At 36.6% G+C, this 13,071-nt stretch overlaps 1 protein-coding gene across 1 annotated transcript; it reads right to left on the reverse strand.

Annotated features, from left to right (window-relative positions):
• Positions 1 to 265: 265 nt before the first annotated feature.
• LOC125186451 (RNA helicase aquarius) lies at positions 266 to 12,515 on the reverse strand. The gene is made up of 15 exons (XM_048082817.1): positions 12,197 to 12,515; positions 11,757 to 11,899; positions 10,642 to 10,731; positions 9,956 to 10,018; positions 8,361 to 8,447; positions 8,117 to 8,266; positions 7,876 to 8,027; positions 7,030 to 7,264; positions 6,815 to 6,925; positions 4,500 to 5,558; positions 4,137 to 4,400; positions 3,686 to 3,871; positions 2,428 to 3,582; positions 1,361 to 1,711; positions 266 to 900 (listed from the first exon to the last, which is right to left on the reverse strand). Exons 1-15 carry the CDS (start codon positions 12,471 to 12,473, stop codon positions 691 to 693), a joined length of 4,533 nt encoding a protein of 1,510 aa, XP_047938774.1. The 5' UTR covers positions 12,474 to 12,515; the 3' UTR covers positions 266 to 690.
• Positions 12,516 to 13,071: the final 556 nt, after the last annotated feature.

The raw sequence follows: 13,071 nt of genomic DNA on the forward strand, positions 1-13,071 counted from the left end.
AACAAAATCTCCAAATATAAAATTGCTTCGGAGTGTATTTTCACCCAAAAATCACCATGAATAGTAAAAAAGTACCTTAGGTGATTCTAGCAAAGTCAAAATAAAACTTATACTCCAGTTCAGAAACTATTTTTTAAGTTCACCCTTACTTATAGTAGACATCTATTAATATCAACTATGTAAGATAATCATCTTAAGATCTGGGAACGAGTCAACAACACACCACAGGATCCCCATGTTCTAAATTACGAATTACACTAGAATATTGTAAACTCAAAATAAAGCTTTCAAGTAAAATTTGTTAATCTTTCACTTGTTTCTCTAGAGATAATCAGCAGATACAATCATACAAATAGTTGTTGTGACATTGATTACATATCAAAATGGTCCGACTTTTACCAAAATCCGAGTAGAAAATAAAAAATTTCAACTATTTAAATATTAGCAGCCGATTCCATACAATTGTCATACAAACCTTGATTCGAAGTAGTCGTCAGCATGATATGCCGCTCAAGACGGCAGAGGAAATTTGAGGGTGAAGGCACACTTCTCTCTACTCCAGCCACGGACTTGGAAGCCTCAGTCTCATTCTTCCCGCCCATATATTTCCATGGTTTGAACTTTCAAATCTCCGAGTCTATTATTGTCTCATTCTGCGATTGGACTATCCTCTTTCAGAGAAAAGCCTGTTCAGGTTGAATCATTTGGCTTACCGTCGGGTGGCATATCCATGACATCAACATTCACTGTGGCCTGCATTTCTACATCATCACCATTAGCTGAGGCTTGCATCTCAACATCGTCTGTACCAGTAGAGGTGTTTGGATTTGCAGTGCCATTTTCTACAGAATTATCATGTTCAGACCAAGACTCATTCAAATGATAGCTCACAACCCGTGACTGGTGCAAACAAGAGGAGGAAAGAGTTAGTATCTGAATTTCACTGGTACTCGTATAACCAGCTATAGTTCGACATGCTGAAAAATAGGGGCAGTGGCCGAGGCCATCAAGCATGAAAACAGCACAGTTTTATTGAGGTTTTATTATGTTGGGTTGAGTTGTACAAGTGCCTAGGGAAAACAAGCAAGCACAATGCAACAACGTAGAAGCTATAGCAAGGCCAGCATACATGCAGCCTTATCTGGACCACCTAAACTGAAGAATAAGAAATAATGACATAATATAATTAATATCTCAATAACCATATTCCTAGGACTGTATTGAGGCAGTAGAAAGTTAAACCTTTTGAAAGGATATAGCACATAATTAAACAACGGTCATCAATGAAGAAAAAGAAAAAGAAGCAAATAAGACCGGGGATACCAGTCTGCCATAAGACCTTAGCTAAGTATGGGAATACCTGGTAGACCTCATGCATCCTGTAATTCACCAAGTCAGCCATCTCATCCGGTCCACTAATAAGTTGGACAGATCCTGTGTCATCAACATCACGATCTGTAAATGCTGTAAACTCTTGTAAATTCAGACCAAGATGGTCAGGCCTCTGAAGCAGAAGTTGAAATGTTGGTTGGAGCTCATAGCACTGCTCGAAAAGAGTACGGCGGCAGAAAACATAAAGTCCCAATCTTGCACGAGACATTGCCACTATCAATCTTCTTACATCACGAAGGTGACCCACAAAACGAGTGCGCACGAGAGATAGTAAGACAAAATCATTCTGCTGCCCTTGAAACTTGTCAACAGTTGTTACCTACAAATGGAAACATGAAAGTAAGCAATGAACGTGTGACATATAACAAGAGTTAGACTGTGAGACGAAATAAATGTAAGAAGCACAACTATGGACCATTATTACTGCATTCTGGAAAAAACTAAACTTTCTCCAGTAAATTATCTTACAGTAAGCCTCTTTAAAACTAGTACGCTATAATCAACAACTATCTGTTCCTACATACTCTCCTTACAAATAAAATGAAATGATCCAATCGTACTGTTTTACTGGCTTATATAAGGTCAGGTGAGAGCTCCAAGAATGTGACAGTATCTGATCAAAAGTCTAAACCTGAAACTGTAAGCAAAAGGAGCTTACCTAGCAGGCCCAGAACTGAAGTGATGAGAACTATAATGCATAACAGACATTTGACCAGGATCTTGATCAAAAATATATCACTATAACTAGCAAAACTCTGCAATAGTGGGAAGTGTAACAGGCAAAAAGATGTAAAACTTTATGAATTTATTTTAAATTGAGCATGTAGCATCCACATTGAAGCACAAATGCATTCAGAGACGCACACGAAGAACCTTATGTAAACTAGAATTTAATATACTGTTGCTCATGAAATACAGCATTCAGAGCCGCACACAAAGAACGTTCACATCTACTTTCCACTTGCAACAGATTGCAATTCATAAACAGTATTTGCAATTGCAAGTATAGTCTATCAAAGTAAGAACATAAGTTACCTTGTGGGGTGGACCAATGAAGTCGTATGGGACACATCTACGGCTGATCACGTCACGAATTAAAAGTTTCTGACCATTGTATGTTGTCAGTATGGATATCTTGTTGGCTGGATACCCAAGCAAACGCATGTATATATACACACTAACAACATACTCTGCCTCTCCTTCATTTTGATAGAACCAGGGAGAAGGAGCAGACTCACCTCTCCCATGGTAATCAGGAACGTCCACCAACTGATAGTCAAAGGAGAATCCAGCATTCGCCCTGCGGAAGATATGATTCTCTCTCACATATGGAAGATCTCCAAGATCTTTATATCTCCAATTGTAAAGTTGAGCTAAACTAGGTCTAGCTCTTCCCTGGGCGTTGAGCTCAATGTAGGGAATTCCCAGACGGACAAATCTTGTGAAAAGACTTTGATCCATATGGCTGTACTTCTGAAAAGCCATATTTTTCACAACAGGAGGTAGCTGGTGATGGTCACCAATCAATATACAGCGTTTAAGACGAGCATAACCATCTTCCTGCCTTTGGAGTAACATTGGGATGAAAGTCTCTATTTCCAAAATTTGAGCACTTTCTTCCATTAGCAAGTTATCATATTTAAAGCCCAAATTCAGAAAATCCTTCCTTTTAAGAGCTGCATGGGTGCATGTCATGGCTACTATTTTTGCTTGCTTGGTCATAAGATAATTTGATCTATCAACTGTTGACTTCAGTAACTCAAATGCCCGGCACTCTTCAAGCTCCTGAAACATAGTTTTCAGGTGGCGGAAGCAACCCTTAGCAGCCCGCATATCTTTCTCAAAAGACTGGCCCGAGAAAATTGGATTTGGAGTGTCAATAAAGAACTCCTTAAAAGGAAAACGGTCTTGAATAAACGTTGGCTTATCCTTATTGTCAGCACAAGCAGCCAAAAAGAGTTCCCAGCGCGAATACACATGAAGCAACCAGAAAAAACCAGCTGTTTCACAAGTATAAGCTACATCTTCAGGCAGTTGCAGAGACCTCGCCAGGCGCTCCACTTCACTAAGGAGTTCCAACCGCCGAACGAGCATGGCATTCACACGGCCTTGGCGGCTGAAATCAAGGTCAGTAGCCAATTCTTGCTCACCTTGACCAAGTCGAAGTAGATATCGGGCTGGGACATCTCTCTGAATTGATGGACACAAGTTGAAGTTAGAATGGCATCATAAACAAGATGATCTAACTCAAGCATTGTTGCGAAGAAACATGAACACATCAAACAATCTATACCTCCATTATCTTTTCAAAAAGATCATTTAAAGCCTGGTTTGAATGAGTAATTATCAAAGTTCTCTGAGAAGGACAATTGTGGTATAGAACATTCAAAATCTGCACAGCTGTATCTGTCTTTCCAGTACCAGGTGGACCAACCACCATAGTTAAACCAGGCTGAATGCCTGAAATGATAGCTCCAACCTACATGCCAACACAGAAACTAGGAGATATCAAGAATCAAGACTGGTGAAGTTTATCACACTTTCAAGTATAAGAATTACGAAATTTTCCAACACCTGTACCATAAGGCTCAGACATAAGATGATACAGATCGAAAATCAGAGATAATGCAGGATATTTAAGAGCTACCATATACTAGGAGTTTGTTATCATTTTCATGTTAATATTTAGTACGGTTTATTTTCATTCTTATCTTTAGACTTTAGTAGGGTTTATTTTCAAGGACCTGGGTAGGAGTAAATCTGACAGAGTTCTGCTTTGGTTGATCTTGGGGATATGGTCCTGGATCAGGAGGAACATAAGACTCAACTACAAGTTCCAGTTTATCAGAATGATCATCTTCCATAGCATTGGAATTGTTTGAGGATGTTGTAGATGCAGCATTTCCAGGTTGAAAATGTACTGCGCCGTCAGGATTCTTGGGGAACTTAATACGAAATGGAGGACATGGATCAGAATTGTCCGTGCCATCTGAATGTGCAAAGTGAACCTGCACGAGAATACAAAGTACGGGAGGTATTAATACAAATTTTAGGACTACTGTGATGAAAAAATTGGGTAAAGAAAATAATGTAAGTTTGATAACAACCTGATAGTTCGGAAAGCTATCTTTGACATGAGCAGCATCAAGGAACGTATCTTTGAAATCAGCCTTTTCAAGGAGATCTGGCCTATTGATCCATTGGGCAGCAGAAGGATCACCATAACCCAAAAATATGTCATGTAACCAATCGGGAACAATACATGTTTCATTCATCAGATCCCTTATGGATTCCAAAATTGCTTTAAAGTTGTTCTCCTTAGGTTTCCGCCTCATCAATATGTTAAATGTGCTATATACATCATCTGCACCCTTCTCTGCTATGTCACAAACATCCATATGATACTGTGCAGTATCTAGTGCAACAGTCACAGTTCTCAGTTCTCCTTTGGGAGGCTTCCATTCATCATGCTTGATCCTCCCGGTGAAATCATTCATGAGAGTTCCCTCCTCATCACGCATTTCAATGATCTCACACCCGCGCACATACTGAAGACCAAGTTTCTGTGGAACAGTTGCCTTTTCTGCTTCTTCGGCACTCAGAGGCTCAAACGAATGCCGAATAGAGAGTAAAAAAAGGACATCATGCTCCTTAAGAGAATTCCATTCAGATCTTATTTGTGCTTTATAGCTCGAAACGCTAAAAGTAACTTCAGCTGTCACTGCAGAAGGCTTCACTTCCCCAATTTTTGGTTGCTTGACATCTCTTATCCTGAATTCTTTAATCGGCACTCCCATTCTTGACCAACCACGGAAAGCAGTTTCTCCTTCATTATTGGTATATGAGAGAAGATGTGGCACAGCTTCTTGAATATCCTCTCTGATTTCATAAGTTGATTCAAGGCGGAAGAGGTTGAAATTTCTAAGAAGGTAATCATGAAGTGTTAAAAACTGTAAATTTAGCTTTGGAAGTGCCAGACACCCTTCACCAGAGTAGTTGATACTTGGTACAAGGCTTTCATCCCACATTATTTGCTCATTGGGGTATAGTGGAAGAGCATTGATCGCTTCTTTCTGTGACTGTTGTTTCTCAAAAAATGAAACCATAACTTCTATAAGGAAGTCAACTCTTTCTGACCAAGGATCATCCTTTGATACCAGTTTGAGCTGCAGTGTCATTTTATCAGAGAGAAATGTCATTAGATATAATTCTAACACTAGCAGAAAAGAGAAACTGAATTTGCAGAACATTCTTTTTAATTCTTTTTGTCATGGTTGCATGTGCTCTATCAGTATGATCCTGTCAGGCCAAGACTCAACAAGTTTGACTTTAACAATTAGCATAACATGATAATTATCAATCAACTCTCATACTTAATATGATCTACTCATTTTACTCTTTATCATTTGTCATATAAAAAGAAAAGTGCACACGCATAGAAATTACTAAAACCTCGACTGGGGTTTGGATATGGCCCTTGAGAGAGCTAGCTGGGAGCAATATTATCCCAAAGCATAGTTATTAATTTCGTATAACATGGTACAGATATATGAATTCCTTCTTCATTATCCAGTGTTTCTTTCCATTATTAAATTTCAGGTTGCAATTCATTCACGCATATTTCCCCTTCTATTTATGATCACATATGTTTAGCTTGTTACTTTTCAATGATAGAAAGACTACTCTCTACTGATTAAGAACAAAATGGAACACAAAATAAACTATTCGAATATACTGCATTTCAGCATGAAGCTTTGACAATTAAGGCAACCAAGTGCTGAAGCAAACGGCATACAAAACTACAATCACAATAAAGCCACGTTTCTGGTCCCTTCCAAAAAAACTAAACTAATTTGCAGTTTAAAAGTTATAAAACTCTATACACTATTGAGTGTAAATTAAAAAATCAAAATAGGATATTTATCCATGAAAAGCAACATAGTTTATGAATTATGATGCAACTCAGATACATAGAAAGTAATGCTCAGTTAAATAAACCATAAAGAAATAGAAAATAAAGAATGAATGAAAGTTCACAGTATCTTCATCTTACTGACTTGCAAATATCATGATATTCGATTTCAATAGAAGATAAAGACAGTTTCCAACTGAATACCAGTATGGGTAATGGTCAACCTAGTAACTGCCACACATCATTAATTAGTCATTTATGTCTGTTCACCATGTTATATATGACTTCATAGCAAAACATGCAAGTGAATAAGCTCATCATCACTTCATAACTACACATTCTTGATGCCTGAACAACAAAACTAATTGTGCAATCACAAACTACCTTTTGATTCTCGTGTTAGCTCAAATGGAATTATAATACGTAGTTTAAAGTAAATTTATATGGCGCCGTATTTCACAAATTAGATTTTACAACAATTTCAGAAATATGTTTAGCAACTTAACTAACCTTAGCACATACTAAATCCCTTAACTCCTCAGCAGAAAGTACTGAAAGCTTTTTGGCAAGGTCAGCACGCTTGTTGATTGCACCAATGTTAGCCAATGCAAGTTCTCGTATCTGCAAGGACAAAATAGCAGGACATAAGATAAATAGAAGCAAATAATAAGAGTTCCACTTGATGTTAGAAGCCAATGTAAGAACTTTATAAATACTGTAAATACCTTCGGAACTTTTTTAAACGCAAGCAGCTGAAAAGCCTGAAGGCGCTTATAATGAGCTTGAAGCACCTCATCGTCAGTCATTTGTCTACCCTGATGATCGTTAATCTCAAAACCTTCATAGAACTGGAGCAAGTCAACCAACTGTCCAAAAAGCTTCCCTTTCTCATGGCTATACAGAGAACTTAAATGACATTTGGCAACTACTGCAACATCAGCAACAAGAGGTCGCACTAATCTGCATCGAAAAATTGTTAGGATAATCAGCATGGCCAAACAATATTCAAGTGAAATCCTAACATTCTTGAAATCATTCAAAAGGAACCAGAAGAATTTAGTGATAAACAGAGGTGAATACTAAATGCCCAAGAGCAATTTACAGATGCACGAGTCCGTTCCCCTTGGGAATATTACAAACTGAGTAAAGCTCTCATAGTCAAAAAAAATTCAAAAAAACAAACATAAGTAAGACAATTTTAGTGAAAATAGGGTGTCATTGTTTTCAGGCTAGCACACTTACAAGATATGCTGACTTCAGAAGGAAGTAGACGAAGACAACAAATAGATAAGCCCAAGTTACTTTGTCTTTGAAAGGAGTTGGAGGCTAGATATGTCATTTTCAGTGTTCTACTCTATTGTCCTTTTGGGCAATAATCAAACATATTTGTAGTGTACTATTGACTACAGCAACCATCACAATTAGATTAATCCTACTCCAACCCTCTATACACAGCAATAACTGAACCCAATGAGATCTTTGTTGCATAAAAAATTGAAAATAAAATTGCTAAAAAATATTAGATGCTAGTGTCATAAAAATGGAATTGACATATAAGTTTGATACTATACCTCCTGGTAGGCAGTTGGCTCAAGAGGTCAATAAGGAATTCCATAAACCTTTCACAATAGAGGACACAGGCATCATTCACATACTCAGAACCATGAGCAACAGGATCATTTTCCTCATTGGAAATGGAAGAGAAAACCTCAGAATCAAGCACCTGGTAATAGAGAAAACAAAAGAACATTGTCATCTTCAGGGTTGAAATAATAAAAACAAAGATAACTTAAAAAATGTGCTGATTAATACCTCCAAAAATTCCTCAATGAGATTTCTCAAAAAGTTCGCTTCCAACATGGTTGTGGGATCAAAATTCCCCCCTTGTTTAGTTCCATCCCTTGCTCGTTTTGCAATTCTTCTCCACTTTTTTATCAGATTTTCATTAAGGCAAAGTTCCATCTATGGCAATGAGAACAATAGTAACCGAAGATATCAGAACACAGGGGAAGCTGAAAAAACTTTTTTACTAAGTATAAAGGTAAGGTTATGCAACCTGAAAACGTCCATACGATAGGCTATGCCAGCACTCCAGGCTCGCTAATCGCATAATCCTTTCACTCACTACTTCATCCTCCAAGCTCTATAAAAGTTAAAAGTTGGGTTCAGCCATCACACTGAAGCTAGAGTAAGGTAAAACCCCATAATGTCATAAATACGGCTTCAACAAGAAGCCAGTATATAATACCCACATGTTAAGTAGTTCTCTATATAAGAATCTGAGGCAAGCTTAAAAGAACATGACATCAGAGATCAGCTCAACAAATCTAAATCTAGTCACTTCTTCCCTAACTAAAATTTTTTCAATAGAAAAGGACAACCAGAGACAACATGCAAATTCATAGTCCGATTTCATGTACAAACTGAGAAGAGCTTCTACATTAGAAAGTCCTTCTGACAAACTTACTATCCTTCTATTTAACTATCTAACTTGTGCATCTGGAGGCAGTTCTTCAAGTAAAGTTTGCATAAGACCATCCGGACCTAAAGTTAATTACTAGATATGATCACACAAACCAATGTTATCAAATAGCGGATACGGCGGCGCCATGGCGCTATGGCATGGCGTTAGGTGGTGGAAACGCCATAGGACCATGGCGCTGCCATAGCACCGCCATATCCGCCATTTGACAACATTGCGTGTGTACTGCATTTAGGAATGGGGCATTATGCAAGAAACATGGATGTAAAGGTTGCATTTTATGCTTTATTAATTGTTTTAAGAGTTTTAGATGATATTTTTTATTATTTTCTTATTTTTGAATCATATATAAATATATAAGTATTATTTTATTAATTTAATTATTGACCGCCATATCCGCCATACTAATACGCCATATCCCTGTGGCGGTTTTTAGGCGAACCGCCATAAGCCGCCATACGAGATTGATAACATTGACACAAACCAAAAACAAGTGAAATGAAACAAAACAAGTAGAAATACGACAACAATATGAGCAGGTAGTAAGTGCTAATAGCAATCAGAAAAACTACAAACAATTGAAAAAGGGGGGAAATCTTGAATTCTAGATGCAAGTAAAACTAAAATTCAACCAAAACCTAGAAAGTGGTCAATAATCAACTGTCATACTATTCGCAAATATCATAAGAGGACACCCCGAACAAGGGTTCAAAGCTAAATTTGCTATATCAGAAATACTGAAAATTAACAAGATTTAGTCATTAGAAATACTAGATTCATTGCAACTTAAAATTAGCTGCACCAGAAAAGTAGGCAATTACTCCCTCCGTCCCGGAGAAGTTGGCACACTTTCCTTTTTAGTTTGTCCCACAAAAGATGTCACATTTCCCTTTTTGGAAAAAGTTCTCTCTCACATGAATATAAAAATTATACTTTCTCTCTCCATTTAACACACAAAACAAAACCTCCTAAAATCCCGTGCCATTTTCAAAGTATGCCAACTTCTCTGGGACGGAGGGAGTAATAAATAAAGACTGTGGCAATACGTAAAACTTGGTGAATCAGTTGAGACTTAAGTTCAGAAGATAACTAGAAGTCTGGCAACATAGCTGAAGCTGGAAGTCCAAACCATTATATGACTTTAAAATAGGCACATGATGAACAAGTACCTGAAAGGCATTGATCATGAAGAGTAGATAATTCGTCTTTTCTGAAACAGTCAGGCTTCTTCCCTGCAAGACGGGAGTAATAGTGTAATACATGAGAATTTGAATAAATTTGCTTCTAGAAAGATGTATTAGAGTCAACTTTGTGATTTAAGAACTAATGAAAAAAAGGCAGCACACAAGCAGTAAAATAACAACTTGTCAACCAAAGTCCGAAACAACAACAAAAAAAACAAGAACAACCAACAACTAAAAATGAACAATCCCAAAAGAAGAAGCCTTATAAACAAGTATACAGGACCCAGATACATATATCAACTTCCATTTAATTCTCATATACAGATATTTTGATCCTAGAAAATGTTCAGAACATTTATGCTTATGATGGGTAAAACATTGCAGGACGATATATGGGGAAATAACCACAAAAGAAACAGTTTTTTAACCAATATTTACTAGATTCAATCATTGATACTCATCAAAAGCTTTGCATCAAGGGTAATTTAGTTTGGAAAAAAAATAGCTCAGAACACAAAAAAGGAAACATAACTTAACAACACTCTTTTAAATACATTTATGAGAACCAAAAAGCAAGTATATTATAGAAATTGAAGGGAAAAAGTTTCATTGAGCTCAAAGTCAATGAAGATAACTTAAAAAAGAATTAGAATGTGCAAATGAAATAGTACCTCCTTAAGACGGAGTACCCTCTCAAGAAATGATTTAAACATATCCTTCCTGTCATAAAAGCATATCCATGCAGCGACGTTCTCCCGGAACTGCAATTTAAAAATCATGTCGTCAACAGTTCCTGCATGAAAATGGGATGGAGGCTAAACTACGCCTTCAGTTTCAAACTAATATAAATTTTGAATAAATTTGCCTAAACAGTTTTCATTCATCATCAATGTTGAACAGAATACTTGTGAAAACAACTAAAATCAGAAATCTCATCCAAAGGAGACATAAAACCATCCAACACTGAAGACACAAATCTTCAGATGAACAGTTGAAGTCAGTACGACCCTGACCCTCTTGTTTTATTAAATTTCTTACTTGTACAGTAGTACATATATGGGTTTGCTCATCTCTTTCCAGGAGTAATTGCAACTACTTTCTTATCCATAAGGCCCTCTCAACTAGGGAAAAATCATCCTTCTAGCAAATGACCTTAGCCGACCTAGTCTAAGGAACACCATCCCTACATCCTGGTCCAAGGGAGTATTCATTACAGATTTTTGTTTATTAGATCCACATAAACCTTCATCTCAGTCATAATAACTGTAACTACCAGAATTAAACTCCTGGGAATTTATAAATCAAAAATCAAAATCATAAGAAAGAAAATCAATATTACGCAAGCAAGAATAAACTAGATTTGTACTACTGAGTTAAGGAAAAACTTCCATGATTCTAGTGATGACATCTATTACAAATAAAAATAAAAGATGGTTACCAGCTCAATTACTAAGTTTGTTAACATTGTGCTACTGTGCATTAATCTTACAAATTCACATCCTAAGACTTTCTGTGTTTATTCATTATCTGTGTAAGGCTGAAAATTCTTCTTGAGCAAATAGCAAACTCATCCATCTCAAAATTACAAAATAAGCTAAACAACCTTTGATCAATTACATTTATAGCAGAAATCATATTGAGGCTCTTTTTTCTTCTTGAAGGAATCAAAGAAATATATTACAGGCAGGAATTTATTTCCCTTCGAGATAAACATTTGTTAATCAAAACGGAAACAATTAATTGAAGATAAAAATATAATCAACTGCAGACACATATATCGATATACCTTCTCATTGACCATGAGTATCATTGACATCACATGCTCAAATGAAGCAGTCTCTGGATTGAAGTTTGGCAATAGGTAATTCTCTAAGTACTGGCTCACTTCCAGTATCATTACCCTCTGCAGCGGCACTGGCTTTCTCCCCCCTATACTTAGCAAGAACACAAGTTGATAAAAATCACTCAACAACAAATGAACCTGACTTCATTTACTAACTAGAATTTATAACCCAGCTCCAATTATACGGCGCTTCTAATAATTCACTGAATTTTCAATACCTATAAATTCGATTTCCATGGGAGGAAGTGCAAACAGAATTAACCTACCCTAGAATCACATAAGCCCCAAAACATACAACTAGGCTAAAGTAAGCAACAGAGATCCCTCAAACCATAAACAAGTCACAGCAGAGTAAGATAATATTGAAAAGCAACGGCAAATACCTTTAACGGTCAACTCCGTGGAGTAAATTTCTTTGACAAGGTCCGGGCTGAAGGGCTTTGTTGGGGCGGAATCTGCGGTTTTCATCCAATTTTCGGCTGCAATTCTGGTGAGACGGTCTCTCTGAATCTCGCTTAGGGTAATAGAGCTGGGCACATTGGATAGTGGTCTGGATTCAGTTGGCTTTTCCGGCACAGGGGGCGCCTCCCCGTCAACCGGGTATTCAGCCACCCGGTGTCGCCGGAAATCGTAGACACCGGTGCCGTATACTTTCGTCATTGGATCGAACAGAGTGAAATGGGGTTTTTCACATGTGGAGACTCAAATTAGGGTTTTTATAACGACCATGTTTTAAAATCATGAAAATATTCAAATAATAGCCTATCCTATTCCCTTCCCGAGATAAACATGCATAATTTCTACGTACATAACTGGATATTTTAGGTATTTCAATTTAAAATCAATTTATTATTTTTAATTATTTTAAAATAGATTACTGTATTACATATTTGTACTTTAATAATACATCCGAAAAATTAAACTTTCAAATTAAAGATTATAGATTTGGAAAAAGATTTGCTTTTCTAATGTATATCTATTTAGTTATATCTATATCAAATGCAAATCATTATGAATCTTAAATCATTTACGTCAATTAAATGTTAGTCACATAGTTGTACAAAGAAAAAGGAAAAATATTGTTGATGTAGCTTTAAAATATTAAAAGCATTCAAAAAAATTAAAAACTACACTATAATTCTTATAATCAAAATCATAAACTCAATCAAATATTCAAATTAATTTATTTCATCGTATTGTTAATTGAATTAAAAAAAACACCTACTCTATTCATCTCTAGCAAGTGATGGAGTACATT

The sequence above is a fragment of the Salvia hispanica genome, chromosome 5 (assembly GCF_023119035.1).
Source record: "Salvia hispanica cultivar TCC Black 2014 chromosome 5, UniMelb_Shisp_WGS_1.0, whole genome shotgun sequence".
Classification (NCBI taxonomy): domain Eukaryota; kingdom Viridiplantae; phylum Streptophyta; class Magnoliopsida; order Lamiales; family Lamiaceae; genus Salvia; species Salvia hispanica.

Coding starts and splice junctions, on each gene's coding strand:
- LOC125186451 (XM_048082817.1), bottom strand. CDS start 12,473: ATGACGAAAGTATACGGCACCGGTGTCTACGATTTCCGGCGACACCGG. Junction 8,028..8,116: donor TCATTGAGGAATTTTTGGAG/GTATTAATCAGC, acceptor CTCTATTACCAG/GTGCTTGATTCTGAGGTTTT. Junction 901..1,360: donor GGATGCATGAGGTCTACCAG/GTATTCCCATAC, acceptor TGTTTGCACCAG/TCACGGGTTGTGAGCTATCA.